The sequence below is a fragment of the Chelon labrosus genome (genome assembly GCF_963514085.1).
Source record: "Chelon labrosus genome assembly, chromosome: 16".
NCBI lineage: Eukaryota > Metazoa > Chordata > Actinopteri > Mugiliformes > Mugilidae > Chelon > Chelon labrosus.
Genome location: NC_140349.1, coordinates 2,485,330 through 2,502,195, shown reverse-complemented (window position 1 = coordinate 2,502,195; position 16,866 = coordinate 2,485,330). Strand labels below are relative to the sequence as shown.

At 45.1% G+C, this 16,866-nt stretch overlaps 1 protein-coding gene across 1 annotated transcript in view; it reads right to left on the bottom strand.

Annotated features, from left to right (window-relative positions):
• Positions 1-16,313, bottom strand: part of LOC311500938 (protein FAM131B-like) — a gene marked incomplete at its 5' end in the record, with an annotated part of 50,030 nt that extends 33,717 nt beyond the window's left edge. Inside the window, one exon of the mRNA XM_084562575.1 lies at positions 16,286-16,313. Coding sequence (XP_084418701.1) covers positions 16,286-16,313 — 28 coding nt within the window. The remainder of the gene's footprint in view (positions 1-16,285) is intronic.
• Between the last annotated feature and the right edge of the window lie 553 nt (positions 16,314-16,866).

Sequence of the window (16,866 nt, the reverse complement as noted above, 5' to 3'; positions counted from 1 at the left end):
CAAACGGTCCAAAAGAAGCAAATAATCACATTTTTAGGGAGTGAAACTTGGAGCAGATTTTCTTTTAAATGGCTGAAACATTCATCAGGATTGTTCTTTATTGTTGTTTGCTCTCTGGTGGTGGTGCAGACTGATTGTAGTACTAAACGTTAAGAGCTGTCGAAATCAATTAGTGCAGCTTTAACTTCTTCATCTTATAAGAGAAGGAAAAAACACAAGAGACAGGTGGAATAAGTGTCGAGGGAGGAGGAGGAGGAGGAGGAGGGAATGAAGTGATTGAAAGGGCTTGTGCCGGAAAAAAAAAAAGTGTCACAGTTAAAGTACTGCGTTGGTTTAACTGCCCCATGAGGACTAATAAAGCTTAATGACTGCACCATGGGGGCACAGGTGGAAGAGGAGAGGAAGGAGACAAGGAAGAGGAAATTAGGAAGGGCAGAGGAGTCGATGGGTTAGAGTTTAAAGCTGGTCATCTTGTGGGATGAAGCAACAATAGGTCCCGACAGCTCTACTTGACGAAGCCTCGCCTGTCTGCTGCCGTCGCTCTCGGTCCTCTGTATGTGTGTGTGTGTTTGTGTGTGTGTGTTTGTGCGGTGACACACGGCCCGTGACAATGATCCAAAGCGAAGCCGGGAGTCTGACTCACCTCTGCTTCAGTGGCGGTCGCTCTGAGCCGACACCAAACACTAAAGGGGGAGTCCTGCTCACTACGGCTCGTCGGGGTAATACCTTCACCCATCCATCCGTTCATTTATGCCGTCTGACTGTGTGTGTGTGTGTCTGTGTGTGTGTGAAGCATTTGATAAGACATCTGGGACACCCTGAAGTCTCTCTAACCTCTGGAGCTTTCTGTTTGCAGAAAAACAAATTAAGGATGACCTCTTATTCTGTCCCTTTTTCAAACGTTTCTTCAAAAAAATATAATTTGTTCAAGCTTCAGTTTCTAGAAACATATAAGTCATAGCGATGACTTCAAGAAGTCCTGTCTTAAGGTACGGAGACACCAAACCGACATCAAAGACATCGCAAGGACAATATAGTTTGATTCGGAAGTACCGAGTCTGGAGGACGGCCTTTTTTGAAATTGAAACATGCAGCGTACTTGTTAATACAAACAAAATGCATTCTGGGATACCAAATGACTTCCCGATGCATCTCCAGATGTGTCCTTGCCCCACAGAACACATCTGGACACTCACAAGTCCCTATGAACCTCTGGAGGTTTCTGTTTTCAGAAGAAAAGATGATGGAAGTCCTCTTTTCCATGAAGAATGTATGAAGGAAGGATGATCTCGGCAAGGAACAAAATATCGTAGGAAGGAAAGGAGGGAAGGAAGGATGCAAGGAACTAAGGAAGGAATGAAGAAAGAAAGGAAACAGAAAGAAGGAAGAAAGGAATAATCAGAGTAATGTCACTGCTGAGAAAGAAACATCTCTGATATTGAAGGAAATGAAGACACCGGGAGTTATTGAGGAAATAATCAACATGATCACATGAATAATGAACCACATGATGAATCTCACTCCTCCTCCTCATACTGAATAATCTCCTGAGTCTCCTCTAGTTCAGATTAGTTTCTAGTTTAGTTTGGTTCTCAGGTCCAAGGCCAGAATCTTTTAAAAGGCTCTCATTACTAATGAACAGACATCTCTGATTCATGTGATCATTTCTACTAGTGGTTGAATGAAGGAGTTAAACTCCTCTTCCACAGATCAGCTCTGTTGAGTAGGTGGTCTTTAATGTGACCCAGGACTCACTGTGTGTTCACACTACCAAAGGAGGGAGGTCACATGTGTCCCAGACCACCTCCACATGTGGACTGACACCAGATCAGTGTTCACACCTGGACCTGTTTAACCTGAACTCTAGAGACCAGATCAGTGTTCACACCTGGACCTGTTTAACCTGGACACTAGAGACCAGATCAGTGTTCACACCTGGACCTGTTTAACCTGGACAGTAGACACCAGATCAGTGTTCACACCTGGACCTGTTTAACCTGAACTCTAGAGACCAGATCAGTGTTCACACCTAGACCTGTTTAACCTGGACTCTAGAGACCAGATCAGTGTTCACACCTGGACCTGTTTAACCTGGACACTAGAGACCAGATCAGTGTTCACACCTGGACCTGTTTAACCTGGACACTAAAGACCAGATCAGTGTTCACACCTGGACCTGTTTAACCTGGACACTAGAGACCAGATCAGTGTTCACACCTGGACACTCGAGACCAGAACAGTGTTCACACCTGGACATGTTTAACTTGGACACTAGAGACCAGATTAGTGTTCGCACCTGGACCTGTTTAACCTGGACACTAGAGACCAGATCAGTGTTCACACCTGGACCTGTTTAACCTGGACACTAGAGACCAGATCAGTGTTCACACCTGGACATGTTTAACCTGGACACTAGAGACCAGATCAGTGTTCACACCTGGACCTGTTTAACCTGGACACTCGAGACCAGAACAGTGTTCACACCTGGACATGTTTAACTTGGACTCTAGAGACCAGATCAGTGTTCACACCTGGACCTGTTTAACCTGGACTCTAGAGACCAGATCAGTGTTCACACCTGGACCTGTTTAACCTGGACGCTAGAGACCAGATCGGTGTTCACACCTGGATCTGTTTAACCTGGACGCTAGAGACCAGATCGGTGTTCACACCTGGACCTGTTTAACCTGGACACTAGAGACCAGATCAGTGTTCACACCTGGACCTGTTTAACCTGGACACTAGAGACCAGATCAGTGTTCACACCTGGACCTGTTTAACCTGGGCACTAGAGACCAGATCAGTGTTCACACCTGGACATGTTTAACCTGGACTCTAGAGACCAGATCAGTGTTCACACCTGGACCTGTTTAATCTGGACTCTAGAGACCAGATCAGTGTTCACACCTGGACCTGTTTAACCTGGACACTAGAGACCAGATCAGCGTTCACACCTGGACCTGTTTAACCTGGACTCTAGAGACCAGATCAGTGTTCACACCTGGACCTGTTTAACCTGGACACTAGAGACCAGATCATTGTTCACACCTGGACACTTTTTGGTCAGATTGCTCAGGACGGATGTTATTAGTTGCCCAACATCAGCGTTGTGAGCAAATCCCTGCAGCCATCGGATGGAGAGGCTGAAGCTAGTAGAGTCCTAACAGCAGATACATTCACACTGCAGCTTTAGAAATAAATTGGATTAAAGATAATTTGGTTTGCAAGTGCCACCCTGAATTTTTAAAATGGCATAATGGGATTATGTTCATGGTGAAATATCAACGGCTCCATCTCCCTCCCTCTCTCTCCCCGTCAGGCCCTTCAGGTCCTCAGGGATGCTCATGGCCACCTGTCAATCAAATTATTGACCAGTCGCCTCACTCTGTGCATCTGTCATCCTGTTGCTCGGCAGCAAGATCACAATCTGTCTGCAAATGTGTGTGTGCGCACGTGTCCGTACACACACCACTTAGTGCATCCATCAGTCGTTCTGCCGGCGGAGGTAACAACATCGATATTATGAGGAGGGGTGGAGGGGTTTCCTGTGTGAGGAGGTACCTCCAACTCACCTGAGAGAGAGAGGAGCAGTTTAACGAGGAGGATGTTTCAGTCAGGTGTAGAGGTATGGAGGTAATGTCTGCTCCACGAGACGTCAGAAACATGGAGGGAGAGAAACAAGATGAACCAAGATGGAATCCCTGTGGACAGAGATGAGGCGTGGAGACATCTTGGTCGTCTTCTAAGACTCTACACATTCAGGGATGGAGGGAAGAACTTCTCTTTCTGTTTAAGATGAACAAGACCTGAATCCACAAGGACAGCGTCTTCTTCTTCTTCCTCCTTGTCCTCCTCCTCCTCTGTCTTTCTCTTCTCTGAATGTAGCCTGGATTCATGTGGACAGCAACGTTGGAGACATCTTGGTTCTTCTACTCTAGACATTCAGGACTGGAGACAAAGATGGAGGACAACCTTCTCCTCTTCCTTCTTCTTCTTTTCCTCCTCTCCATGGTTCTTCTTCTCCTCCTCCTCTTCCTTCTCATCCTCTTTCTTCTTCTTCTTCTCTTCCTCCTACTCCTTCTTCTTTCTCTTCCACTCCAATGTTCTTAGTCTTTCTGCTGTATCTCCTCCTCTTCTTCTTCTTCTTCTCCTCCTTTCCTTTTCCTCTTTCTCCCCTTCTCTTCCTTCCTATTCCACTTCTTCTTTCTCCCCTTGTTCTTCTCCTTCTCTTCCTTCTGTTTCTTCTCCTCTTTGCCTTGTTCTTCTTCTTCTCGTCTTTCTTCTTATCCTCTCCCCTCCTCCTCCTACTTCGTCTCTTTCTCCCCTTGTTGTTGTTCTTCTTCTTCTGCTCCTTCTTCCTCCTCCTCACCTTTCTTTTTTTATTATCCCCCTCTTCTCTCATCCTCCTCCACCTTCTTCTTCTTCTGTTTTATTTCCAGATTTCCAGTAGATTAGTTTCTCCACATCATCAGAAGAAAGGAAGCAGACCTCATGTAAATGCCATATGTGGATATAACTTCATTGAAATCCATTCTGTATTTTTTTATTTTTTATTATTTAACGATCCCAGACAAACAAACAGGACTGGATCTCCTTGTCAGAGGTAATAAGTGATAAATAGACCAGACAGCGTGACCGATGGAGACACTCTGTGCTATCAAAGTATGTGGAGAGTCAGTAGATAAGCTTTTGTGCTTGTCTTGATGCTCTTTTTCTTTTTCTTTTTTCTTTAAAGGACGCCGTGTGCTGGGACGGACTCCAGCGCCACTGTGACCTTGGAGTGGGTAAGAGAGCTGAGACAGTTAATTAAGAAATGTCTGAGGACACATTTGGCTGCTGAGGCCTGTTTTTACTTTTACAGTTTATATTTACTCCGATCGGACATAACATTATGACCACCTTCCTAATATTGTGTAGGTCTCCCTTGTGGTGACTGATCTGAGAATGGACATTGGCCTTCTGAGGGTGTCCTGTGGTGTCTGGCAACTGAATAGAGGGGAGGGGCCTCTGTGGATCATCCCACAGATTCTTGATCAGTTTGGGATCTAGTGAATTTGGAGGCCAGGTCAACACCTTGTGCTGTTCTTCATGTTTTTTTAGTTGTTCCTAAAGCGTTTTTGTGTGTGTGCCTGTGTCACCCTGCATCCTGCTGGGGATGGCTGCTGCCATCAAGGAGTGTCATTGCTATGGGGTGGGGGTGCCTGGTCTGGTCTAGGTGGGTGCTACATGTCTAAATGACATCCACACCAATGAATACCAGGTCCAGAAGTTTCCCAGCAGAACACTGAATTGTCACAAGATGTTATTTACTTTCCTGTCAGTGGTCATAATGTTGTGGCTAATCAAACTACTTTTGCTGCAAGATAAAAGAGCGATGCATTCTCGGGAAAATCTGTTTTTCTGCTAAAACTAATCAAAATCAAAAACACGAGTAGATAAAAAAAATACAAAATATAATAAGACAAGAGAAGAAAACGTGAGTAGTTTACTGACGTCACCCTGCAGAAATTATGAGTATTGAAATCCAAGCTGCTACCTCTCGGTGCCATTTATAAATCGTGAAACTGCATCTAAAACTCATGGCAGCTTCATGTTGAGAACCCAGAGAAAGGAGAAAACACGAAACGAGAGCCTGGTAGAGGCATCACCTTCGTTTTCCATTACTGGCCTGAATCGATCCGGCTAAAAATAAAAAAAAAAAAGGCAGCAGGACTCCGCTCTGGTTCTGTTACATTCGTGCAGATGACCGCACGGGCCGAGTGTCACATCGGATGCGACTTGCATTATCAGACCTGTGTTTATTTCTGTGGAAATGGAGCTGCTGGCTGCCAGAGCCGTGAGTCGGTCCTTTACTCTCGGTCAGAGCGTCTCGCTGCGTTCGCTGCCCGCCGGCGGAAAACAGACGCCAAAAAAATAAATACAACACTACACTCAGAAGCCTGACTGATCGCATTTCATCTGGGATGGCGCAAACAAATGTGTATCATGTCTGTGAAGGTTCTCAGTCACCCAGGTCACGGTCTGTCCCATAAAACAAGCCGAGACAAAGGTAACTGGTAACTGGAGAGGAAAGAATCCGCAAGACATTATCTGTAATTTGACACCACTGAGGAGTACAGATCTGTCGCTTCATGCATTTGCTGTGAAAATGTTGCGCAGACTTCAGTCTCCATTTACAAATTTAAAAAACGTGATTTTAGACTTTCAAAACCGCTTCAGAAGTTACCCTCCACCTCCAGAAGTGTAGCGTCGGGCTGGGTATCGCTAAACTCTACTATTAGCTGGGAGGCTAGGAAGCTAGGAAGAGGCTACTGTTAGCTAGGGGGTTAGAAAGAGCTATTATTAGTTGCCAAGCCAGGGAGCTAAGAGGAGCTACTGTTAGCAGTGAGGCTAGGAAGCTAGGAGTATAGGAAGAGGCTACTGTTAGCTAGGGGGCTAAGGAGAGCTATTATTAGTTGCCAAGCCAGGGAGTTAAGAGGAGCTACTGTTAGCAGTGAGGCTGGGAAGCTAGGAGTATAGGAAGAGGCTACTGTTAGCTAGGGGGCTAGGGAGAGCCATTATTATTTGCCAAGCCAGGGAGCTAAGAGGAGCTACTATTAGCTGAGAGGCTAGAAAGAGCTACTATTAGCGGGGAAAGCCCAGTCTTTGTCAGTCTGTACTTCGCCTTTATGGAAAATCATGGCTTCAAAAAAATACCCTGTTCATCAGCTCCTTCTTGCATCACTAACTCAATACATTTCACAGTAAATGCATGAAACTTGATCTGCATTGGTTGCAGGACGATCCAGTTGTGTCGATCTACAAGTGCTTGATGTTAAGAGACAAATATCTTAATAAAGACTTGGATGCAGCCGACTTCAGCCACACTCAAGAAACATAATCTGTTCATTCAGACAAAATCCACAAATTCCTGAAATGAAAAGCAGAATAGTCCGAATGTTTCCAGCCGATATCTTCTACAACTGACGCAGTAGCGGACTCTAAACATCTACCTTCTCCGACGGTTGACATTTTATTGCCCAAATGATTTGACCTTAGCCCAACAGAGGGAATCCAGACCAACGTTCCAATACAAAAAAATAGTGGGTGGGGCAAATTAATCTGGCTTCCAGGCTACTAATTGTGTATGTTAAATGATAGATGGTCTTCTATAGAGCTTTTCTACCTTGGCGGTAATTGGCGCTGCAACTTTGGATTCATTGTCTTGCCCAAGTGCACTTTGGCTACTCTTCAGTTGGCCAGGGTTTGAACCAGCAACCCTGCAATTAGCAGAACAACCCACTCTACCACCTAGGCCTCAGTTGCCCCGTTGTTGTTAAAACCAACCAACAGGTGGAGGAAGCTGAGAGCGCAACAGAAACACGGCTCGAACATAACAGATATCAGGCTGAGACGGTGCTTTTTCTCGCTTCTATGAACTTCCAAGGAACTTGTGAACAAAAGTACCAGCAGCCAATGTACTGACTGAACACACTCATGAGCTGCGAGCCAGCTGGCAGTGCATACTGATTGACTGAGTGTGCACAGGGCTGCAGAGAGTCTCAGCCTCGAGCCGGAGTTGCCAGCTCTCACGCTTTCATTCACAGTCTCGCGCTCTGACAGGAAATACGAGGGAACCAAAGCCACTTCTTGATGGAGGATGCGGTTATTTAGGCCTTCTCCATGCACACAAACGTCTGCTGTAACATCTTTACATGCAAGAGAATATTTAAAAGTACATTAACTGAAGCTTTCAGCTACTAAGGAGAAGCTAAGTCCAATAATCTGATTATACCTATGAGCAACATGTCTCTCTTTAGTTGCTAAATGCCTGCTAGCTTCTAATTCTGTCTGTTTGCTGAGAACTGATTTACTATTTTTCGTGTTGCACACGTGATTAATGTTGATGAAGTTGCATCAAAGAAGAAGTGACACGTCTGATTCTGTCTTTCTGTCCTTCACTGAGCAACCTTGTGCTTATCTACAGTATATTTATGGGCGTCAGCATCTCTTTACAAAATAAAAGATGTTTTGATGCTGAAAGAAACACCTGATACCCTGTTTTTCAGAATCCAACTCCAGCTGCACTCCACTACGTCAGTGCAATTATTGTAAACAAGAGAGCAGCAACAGTGAAGAAGATCCTCAAACAACCCCGGCGCTGCTCGGTCCTATTGTCGGCTGCTGAGCTGGATTCAAACGTAGATGCGCTGGTTTGGAAACATTTGCTCGGAGCTTTTCCTCCCCGTCACAAAGCCTCAGACCTTCGGCAGATGATGGACCGAGTGAAAGGCGGAGAGGAAAGAACCCTGCAAGACATTATCTGTAATTTGACACCACTGAGGAGTACAGATCTTTTGCTTCATGCATTTGCTGCGAAAACGTTGCTCAGACGTCAGTCTCCTTTTACAAATTTAAAAAACTGGATTTTTGACTTTCAAAACAGCTTTAGGGCAGGAAGAGCTACTATTAGCTAGGAGGCTAGGAAGAGCTACTATTAGCTGGGAGGCTAGGAAGCTAGAAAGAGCTACTATTAGCTTCAGGGTAGGAAGAGCTACTATTAGCTAGGAGGCTAGGAAGCTAGAAAGAGCTACTATTAGCTTCAGGGTAGGAAGAGCTACTATTAGCTAGGAGGCTAGGAAGTGCTACTATTGGCTAGAAGGCTGGGAAACTAGGAAGAGCTACTGTTAGTTGGGCTGCTACGAAACTAAGAAGGACCACTGTTCGCAGGGAGGCGAGGAAGCTAGGAAGAGCTACTATTAGCTGGGTGGCTAGGAATGACTACTATTAGCTGGGAGGCTATCAAGCTAGGAAGAGCTACTATTAGCTAGGAGGCTAGCAAGGGCTATTTTTAGCTGGGATGCTAGGAAACTAGGAAGGACTACTATTAGCTGGGAGGCTAGGAAGCTAGGAAGAGCTACTATTAGCTGGGAGGCTAGGAAGTTAGGAACAGCTACTATTAGCTAGGAGGCTAGGAAGAGCTACTATTAGCTGGGAGGCTAGGAAGAGCTACTATTAGCTAAGAGGCTAGGAAGAGCTACTATTAGCTGGGAGGCTAGAAAAAGCTGCTATTAGCTAGGGAGCTAGGAACCGCTGTTATTTGCTGGGATGCTAGGAAACTAAGAAGGACTACTATTAGCTGGGAGACTAGGAAGAGCCATTATTAGCTCGGAGGCTGGGAAGCTAGGAAGAGCTGCTATTATCTGGGAAGCTAGGAAGAGCTGCTATTAGCTGGGAAGCTAGGAAGTGCTATTATTAGCTAGGAGGCTAGGAAGAGCTGCTATTAGCTGGGAAGCTAGGACGAGCTACTAATAGCTGGGTGACCTGCAACTACAATTTACAGCATCAAACTGACTCTTCTTGTTTTTATTAGTTTCTTTTAGAAGTCGTCGTCTTTCTGGTCCTGGTTTGAACGATGGAGACGGAGATTCGAGCGTCTCCGTCTGAGCGATGCCTCCTGAACATCATCTCTTCTGTAACTGGAGGATAATTGAGTGTAATGACAGGCGGTGATGCTTTGGTTAAATGGCACGCTGCAGGAAACACACCGCTGAGGGAAACAATGGAGCGAACCACGGCGATACTGCAGCTCTGACGAGGTAACAGAAAGAACTGGAACATCACGTTACAGCAGCTGTTTGAGGCCTTTCTGCTGCTTCCTATTATTTTCTGCACGTCACCAAACCGAGGACATAAATCCAGGGAGCTGTTGACCCATATTTACTGTAACATTTTCCCTCCGTCTCTCATTGACCTCCCTCTTTTACCCCCGGATCTATTTTTAGCAGCAGCCGCTCTCACTCGGGCCCAATGTAAGAATAGATGTTGGTGGCGAGTAACGCAGCAGGAAATATTCTGCAGGCGATAAGTTTCTGTCCTGTCACCGTGACCGATTTAACGAGCGCCGTCGTGTTGTTTGTCTTTTGATCGTCGACGTTCAACGCTGAGAGTTTTAGAGAAGAATAAACTGATCAGAGTGAATTCCTCTGGTTCCATCTTTACTTCAGTGTCAATAAAACACTTTACTCTGTTTACTTGGTTCAGACCTGAATAAATAAATCACTGAAACCACAGAGAGCTAAATAGTACAGGCTTACTCCTCCTACTCCTCCTCTTCTTCTTCCTCCTACTCCTCTTTTTCCTCTTCCCCCTCCTCTTCATTCTCTTCCTCCTCTTTTTCCTTTTCCTTGTCCTCTTCCTTCCACCTCCTCCTCTTCCACCTCTTCCTTTTCCTCCTCTTCTTCATCCTACTCCTCTTTTTCTTCCTACTCCTTTTTTCCTCTTCCTCCTCTGCCTGTTCTTAGTTTTCTTCCTCTTCTTCCTACCTCTCCTCCTCTATTTCCTCTTCCTCCAATTCTTCTTACTCTTCCTCCTTTTCCTCCTCTTCATCCTCCTCCTCTTCCTTATCCACCTCCTCTTCTTCTTCCTCTCCCTCCTCCTCTTCTTCCTCCACCTCCTTTCCTCCTCTTCATCCTCTTGTTCGTCCTTTTCCTCCTTCTCTTCCTTATCCACCTCCTCCTCTTCCTCTTGTTCATCATCCACCTCCTCCTCTTCTTCCTCTTCCTCATCCTTCTCTTCCCTCAACCTCCTCCTACTCTTCTTCTTCATACACCTCTTACTCTTCTTTCTCCTAATATTCTTCTTCCCTTTCCTCCTCCTCTTCATCCTCTTGTTCTTCTTCCTCTTCCTCCTTCTCTTCCTTATCTACCCCCTCCTCTTCTTCTTCTTCCTCACCCTTCACTTCCTCCACCACCTTTCCTCCTCTTCATCCTCTTGTTCTTCTTCCTCTTCCTCCTTCTCTTCCTTATCTACCCCCTCCTCTTCTTCTTCTTCCTCACCCTTCACTTCCTCCACCACCTTTCCTCCTCTTCATCCTCTTGTTCTTCTTCCTCTTCCTCCTTCTCTTTCTTATCTACCCCCTCCTCTTCTTCTTCTTCCTCACCCTTCACTTCCTCCACCTCCTCCCACTCTTCTTCCTATTCCTCTTCCTTCTCCTCATTCTCTATTTAAAAACTGGTGGTCAGAGGTCAAAGGTCAAGGTCACTGTGTTCTACTGTGAGACCTGAGGACACTCCCGTCCTCCTCCGTTTGTATTAAAGATAAACTCTCTGAGATGCACGTATTTATGCAAAGATGGAGGATGTGAACAGAAACTAATCAGATTAAATACTTTTACAATTTGTCCTTGAATCAGGTTATGAAATGTTTAACAAAAACCTGCAGCCAATTACGTTTCAATCATCCCTTTTCTGCCTAATCATCTTTATTCTGCTGTGGGCTTTAATCTGGTGATAATTCCCTCCACTTTTCTTTTTACGCCCATCGCTGCCACCGTGTCTCTGAACAATGTCACGTAATACTCCATCGATAAAAGTTATTTCTTCATCTTTGAGGTTTGGCTGCAGCTCACTCTGAGGAGACAACCTAACCGTCACGTAGAGACTTTCATGTCGTCCGATTTCTAAGGTTTCAGCTTCAGTAGAGAGCGAACGTTTGCGTGAAACATCTTGGATTGGCGGCATAGCTTCAGCTCTATGACGTGAATCGATAGTTGGATGATTTTTTTTACCTTTCTACACTTTATTGCTCAGACTTCACAGCGTTACTTCTGACAATGAAAGAGAGGCAAGGAGGGAAATCTAAAACACAGGAGACCAAATAAAACCACCCAGGATGTTCTTTTGGATCTTCACACAACAAGCTTCAGCTCTTATCGCCGCTGTCCGTCCCTCCCTCTGTCTGAATCCCTCGCCGTCCGACTCAATGACAACCAAAGGTCACACTTCCCCTCCCTTTATTTATTGAAATCGTCGCGACAGCCTCCATTTGTTCTCATAAAAGAGGCTGATGAGGCTTTGATGCTGCGTTTAAAAAGACAGAGAGGGGCGAGTTGGGGGGTGGTAATCGTCCTCCGGGACAATGTCCACGTCTGCATATATGAGCATGTGGAGGCTGCATGTAACGGGAGTGACCACGGTTTCCTCGAGCAGCAGCAGATTGAAGAGAGTCTCTGAGACGTTTAAAGCTGCTTTTAGACCTTGACATTGAGGACATTTTGTTCTCCTTCAAAGATTAAATTTGGACTTTATTTTGAGGAGGGATAAAGAAACAAGTAAATTATTTATTTTAGCTGTTACGGTGCAAAAGGATTCATTTCTGGGGATGTATTTGCAGGAAGAAACGTCATTGCAAGGACAAAGTCAACACGTTAGATGTTTTAGTTTTCCTCCCACTGTGGGGAAAGTTTCCAGAAATAAATAAGGGCTGGGTATCGCTGGTGTGTTTAGAGATTTTCTGGTATTTCCACAATATTCTCCCAGTAGTCTCTCATCTTCAGTGTGTCTTTGCTTTTGTGTCGTCATACTTTTTAAATCTTTCAGGAGCTGATGCTGCTCTCAGAGTTGGAGCTTCTGCTTTGTTTTGTATCTCACTCACACAACGACTAATCACAAGACCACAACGAGGTTTTTACCGAGGAGGAAGCAGGAAATTAATGAATCGATACTGGGTCTCACAGGTTCCTATTAACTGCGCCAATAAAAACAATACACTAGTCTCTAATCATCACAAAAATCCAGATCAGTCAAAAACTAAACAGAAAAGGCTTTGATATAAAGACGATGATGTGTGAAAGCATCAGTGCTGGTGTTAATATTAATATAAATAAAACCCTAAACCCTTCACGGTCATTCCTGACATAGAGTTGAAGCTCATATTAAGAACATGGGCGGACGTCTCCTTCCTGTATTACCATTAAGACAGCCGCAAGATTTCTAACAGGGAGGAAGCAGGAAATGGAGTCGGATCAGAGGTTTTTAAGAATTGATATCCGATCTTTTAAATGTAGATGATATTAGAATTTTTTTTATCAAAACTATGTTATAGTTTTCAGAGCTGTCAAGGTTAATACCTGAGCAACCAGGAGCAGTTTTTAATGGAGGGATATGACACAAAAAAACTACTGGCAATGAAGTCTGACTGTGGCGCCTCCTCACGTCTGCTGTGTTTGGACCAAAAAGCTGCATTACAATAGCTACCGTTAGCTGGGAGGCTGGGAAGCTAGGAAGAGCTACTGGTATGTGTGAAGTTAGGAAGAGCTACTGTTAGCTGGGTGACTAGGAAGAGCTACTGTTAGCTGTGAAGCTAGGAAGAGCTACTCTTAACTGTGAAGCTAGGAAGAGCTACTGTTAGCTGGGAGGTTAAGAAGCTAGGAAGAGCTACAATTAGAAGGGAGGCTATGAAGCTAGGAAGAGCTACTATTAGCTGAGAGGCTATGAAGCTAGGAAGAGCTACAAACCGTCGTACAGAGAAGCTAGCCTCTCCTGAATCCTGCTGATCAGTTGGTCTACAGTTTATTTATTCCAGATGACACGTTGGTGTAAAACGACGGCTTCCTTGTACATTTTTTGGGCTCTGTGATTTTTCATGTCTGAACTTCAAGCAGCTGAGCTGACTGACGTGAATGAAATTAACGTAAAGGTTTGTAGACTTCCCAAATGTCACGAATCAGATTTGGATAGTAAATAAACTGGAGAGTAATTCCTAGAGGGAACTAACAGGGAACTGTTATTGTCTGTGTCTCTCTCTCTACTGTGTTTCTACTTGTGTTTTTATGAGTGTAGGGTGAATGCTTGTTGATGAATAACACACTGTAAGCTGCTGGACACCTGAATTTCCCCTGTGGGGATGAATAAAGTACCTATCTATCTATCTATATCTATTTACCCGAAAGACCAACTTTATAAAAATGTCTGATTGGATTTTAAATACACGGAGGTTTCGTATTTGTAAAACATCTCCAACAAATAGAAAATTGATTTTTCTTTGGCTGCGACACACGACAGCAAACCCATGAGCTAATGTTTTTGTCTCATGTTCAGGATGAACAGTTTTGATTGAGTTGTGTCGGGGCGATGTTTGGAGTCCAGTATTTCAGTTCTCCTTAATTCAGCCACGGTGTTGACGGTGTTCAAGGTCATTCCAGAGACTTGGTGTAAAGAGAGTCGGATAACAGCCAATCAGAGAAAAGACTTGAGAGTTTAAGATAGATTTATGTTGCTTTGTCAGATTTATGTTGTTGGTACGCTGTAGCCTGACATAGAAATATAACTACGCGGCATGGATGCAACATCTGTGATCGGTCCACACCCACAGATGTTCCTGTTTAGACCACAACTCCTCCACCAGTCTGTTAGAACTGAAGACTTTGCATAAAACATCTTCAAGAAACTCTACAAGTCCAGTTGCCTCTGTTTGTTTTTTGACTGTTTCTTGGTCCACATCTCTCAGCGGTGGGACAACCACCTTCTGCCTCCTACAAACCATTTACTAAAGACGTCTTCTCTCTTTTCATTTTCATTTTCTGGCTCCCAATTTGAACATGAGAACCTCAGACCCTCACCCAACCTGGTTGACTATGTGAGCAATTTCAGATATGACCAACGTCTGGACAAGAAAGCATGTTTTGGGGGACGCTGTCTCTGCAGGAAGTCTGGGAAGCTTCTCAGTCATCCAGGTTGTGGTGCATCTAAAACCACAAACTGAAACAAGGGCAACTTGTTGAGTTTCTTGACAGTTCTTGACATTCCTCCAACTACAGGTGAGCATCTGGTGATTACAGACTCTTAAAGAGTTTCTAATGAGCAACCCCAACCCACCGCCAGTCTTTTAGAACTGAAGACTTGGATGAAACGTCTTCAAGAACCTCTACAAGTCCAGTCGCCCTTGTTTCATCTTTTATTTAGGTATTTCCCTGTCCACGTCTCTCGGCATCAAGACAAGCACGAAACATTCCCCCCCTTTCCCTGTCTTCGCCTTGAGAGCATGTCTTGGGGGACGGTGTCTCTGCAGGAATACAGTGAAGGTTCTCAGTCATCCAGGTTGTGGTATACCCCCCCAAAAAAAGAACAAAAGCTAAAACAAAGGACTTGTAGAGTCAATTACAGGTAAGTGTGAGTTCCTACAGATGTTTCTAATAAAAAGCTTTTATCTCGTAGATATTTGCAAAAACGTGCACCAAGAAGACCTTTAGACATTCATTAGAAGGACACATGTCACTACCGCCGATTTATCCGACAAATGTTGATATAAAGTGTTGGTTCAGTCCAGTTAGCAGTTATACACTCTCCACAAAGTCAATCCTACCCCTCCGATGTTAGCACTGAGTCAACAAGTCCAGTTGCCCTTGTTGCAGCTGTTTAGTCTCTGCAGGGAAAAAAAAAAAAACATAAAAAATGCCAGATTTGTCTTTTCTATAATGTCTGACCACAGTGAATTTAGTGTTGGAGTAATGTTGGTGTGAGCATAAGGTCGTCTGGGGTCCTCAGAGCTTGGCAGGGACTGGTGTGCGTGGCTGGAGGCAGCTTTGACTTTGCAAACCTGACCTACATGTGCAGAGGTTCACACCTGAGTTTACCGAGGCCGGCTGTGACTCATCCTGCACTAGTCAGTCCTCCCAAAAAAAAAATGTATGTGAGAGAGAGAGAGAGGGGGGGAGTAAGAGAGAGGGGGAGAAACTCGGTATGCACTGCCTGCGTCTTCAGTTTATTACGTCGCTGCATGACGCACGGTGGAGAGAGACGAGGGGAGAGGATGGAGAGACTGACTGAGGGAGGAGAGGACGGGATGGGAGGAAAGAAAGGGAGGAAGGGGGGTGAGGAAGAAGAAGAAGTGGAAGCATGGGGGGGAGGAGACAGGGAAGGAGAGAGGAGAGGGGGAATTTTCTGAGACACCCAACATGCAATGACCTTAGTTTTATGTCAAGGCGGAGGTCTCTCTCCCCCCCCCCCCCCCCCCCCCCCCCGTCTCTCTCTCTCTCTCACACACACACACACACACACTCTGCCTGCATGCCCGGTGTCATCCATGTGGAGACAAAAACGTCAAGCCGCATCTTATTCCGCTCACATCCCTGCTGCCTGTCTGTCCCGCCTCTCCTCATCCGCGTCTCCTCTCCTGACACACACGTTTCATTCCAATCACACACACACACACACTCCTAACACACACACACACACACACACACACACGCTGAGATGCTGTAGTAATCCCTACAGTAAACTATAAAACCATTACACCCTTAAAAAGAAACAGCAGACACCATCCTTGTGTGCACGGAGCGAGCAGGAAACACCTCTGCAGCGCTGCAGGATTTTTTTAAATAAACAAAAGTGTGACAGGAATAAACATTCCTTCATCTTTTACTAATTCTCCACATGCATCCCTCCCTCCATGCATCCCTCCATCCATCCCTCCATCCATCCCTCCCCTCCACATGGCAGAGGAATAGAAAGCGGCGCGTCCTTACTGATCGTCCGGGATCCTATGCAGCCCATGTTGTCTTACAGAGGCTCGTTCAGCTCACAGGGGAAAATAAAATCCATCCGTCCAGCGGGCATTTCTTTCCCCGGATCTCTTTCTTCTCTCCTCCTCTTCTTCTTCTTCTTCTTCTTCTTTTCTCCTCCTCTCTGTCTTCCTCGCTGTCCTCCTCTCCTCCGTATGTTAGAGAGACACAGGGTGGGTATGTGCGTGTCATCCGCGACGCTTCCTCTCTCTCTCTCTCCCTCTCTCTCTCTCCCGGTACCGTCGTCACACTCTCCGGTTTCCTTCAGTCATTGTTGATGTCGCTCTACCATTCTCTCTCTTTCTTTCTCTCGCATGCACGCGTTAATAAACATTTTATTCCGTGCATATTGCGTTACATGTATAAGGTGCATGGATTTAAATGTTTTAAATGCTCTGGTTTCCATTACTCTCTAAAAACTAATCCAGCCTAATGCAACAGCTCCTCCAGTGTGAGCAGGACAATGTGTGCAGTAATAGACCCAGAAACCTGCAGGAAGTGTCTTAAATAAGTTTAAGAAAGAAGGACATTAAAACCGTCTGTGA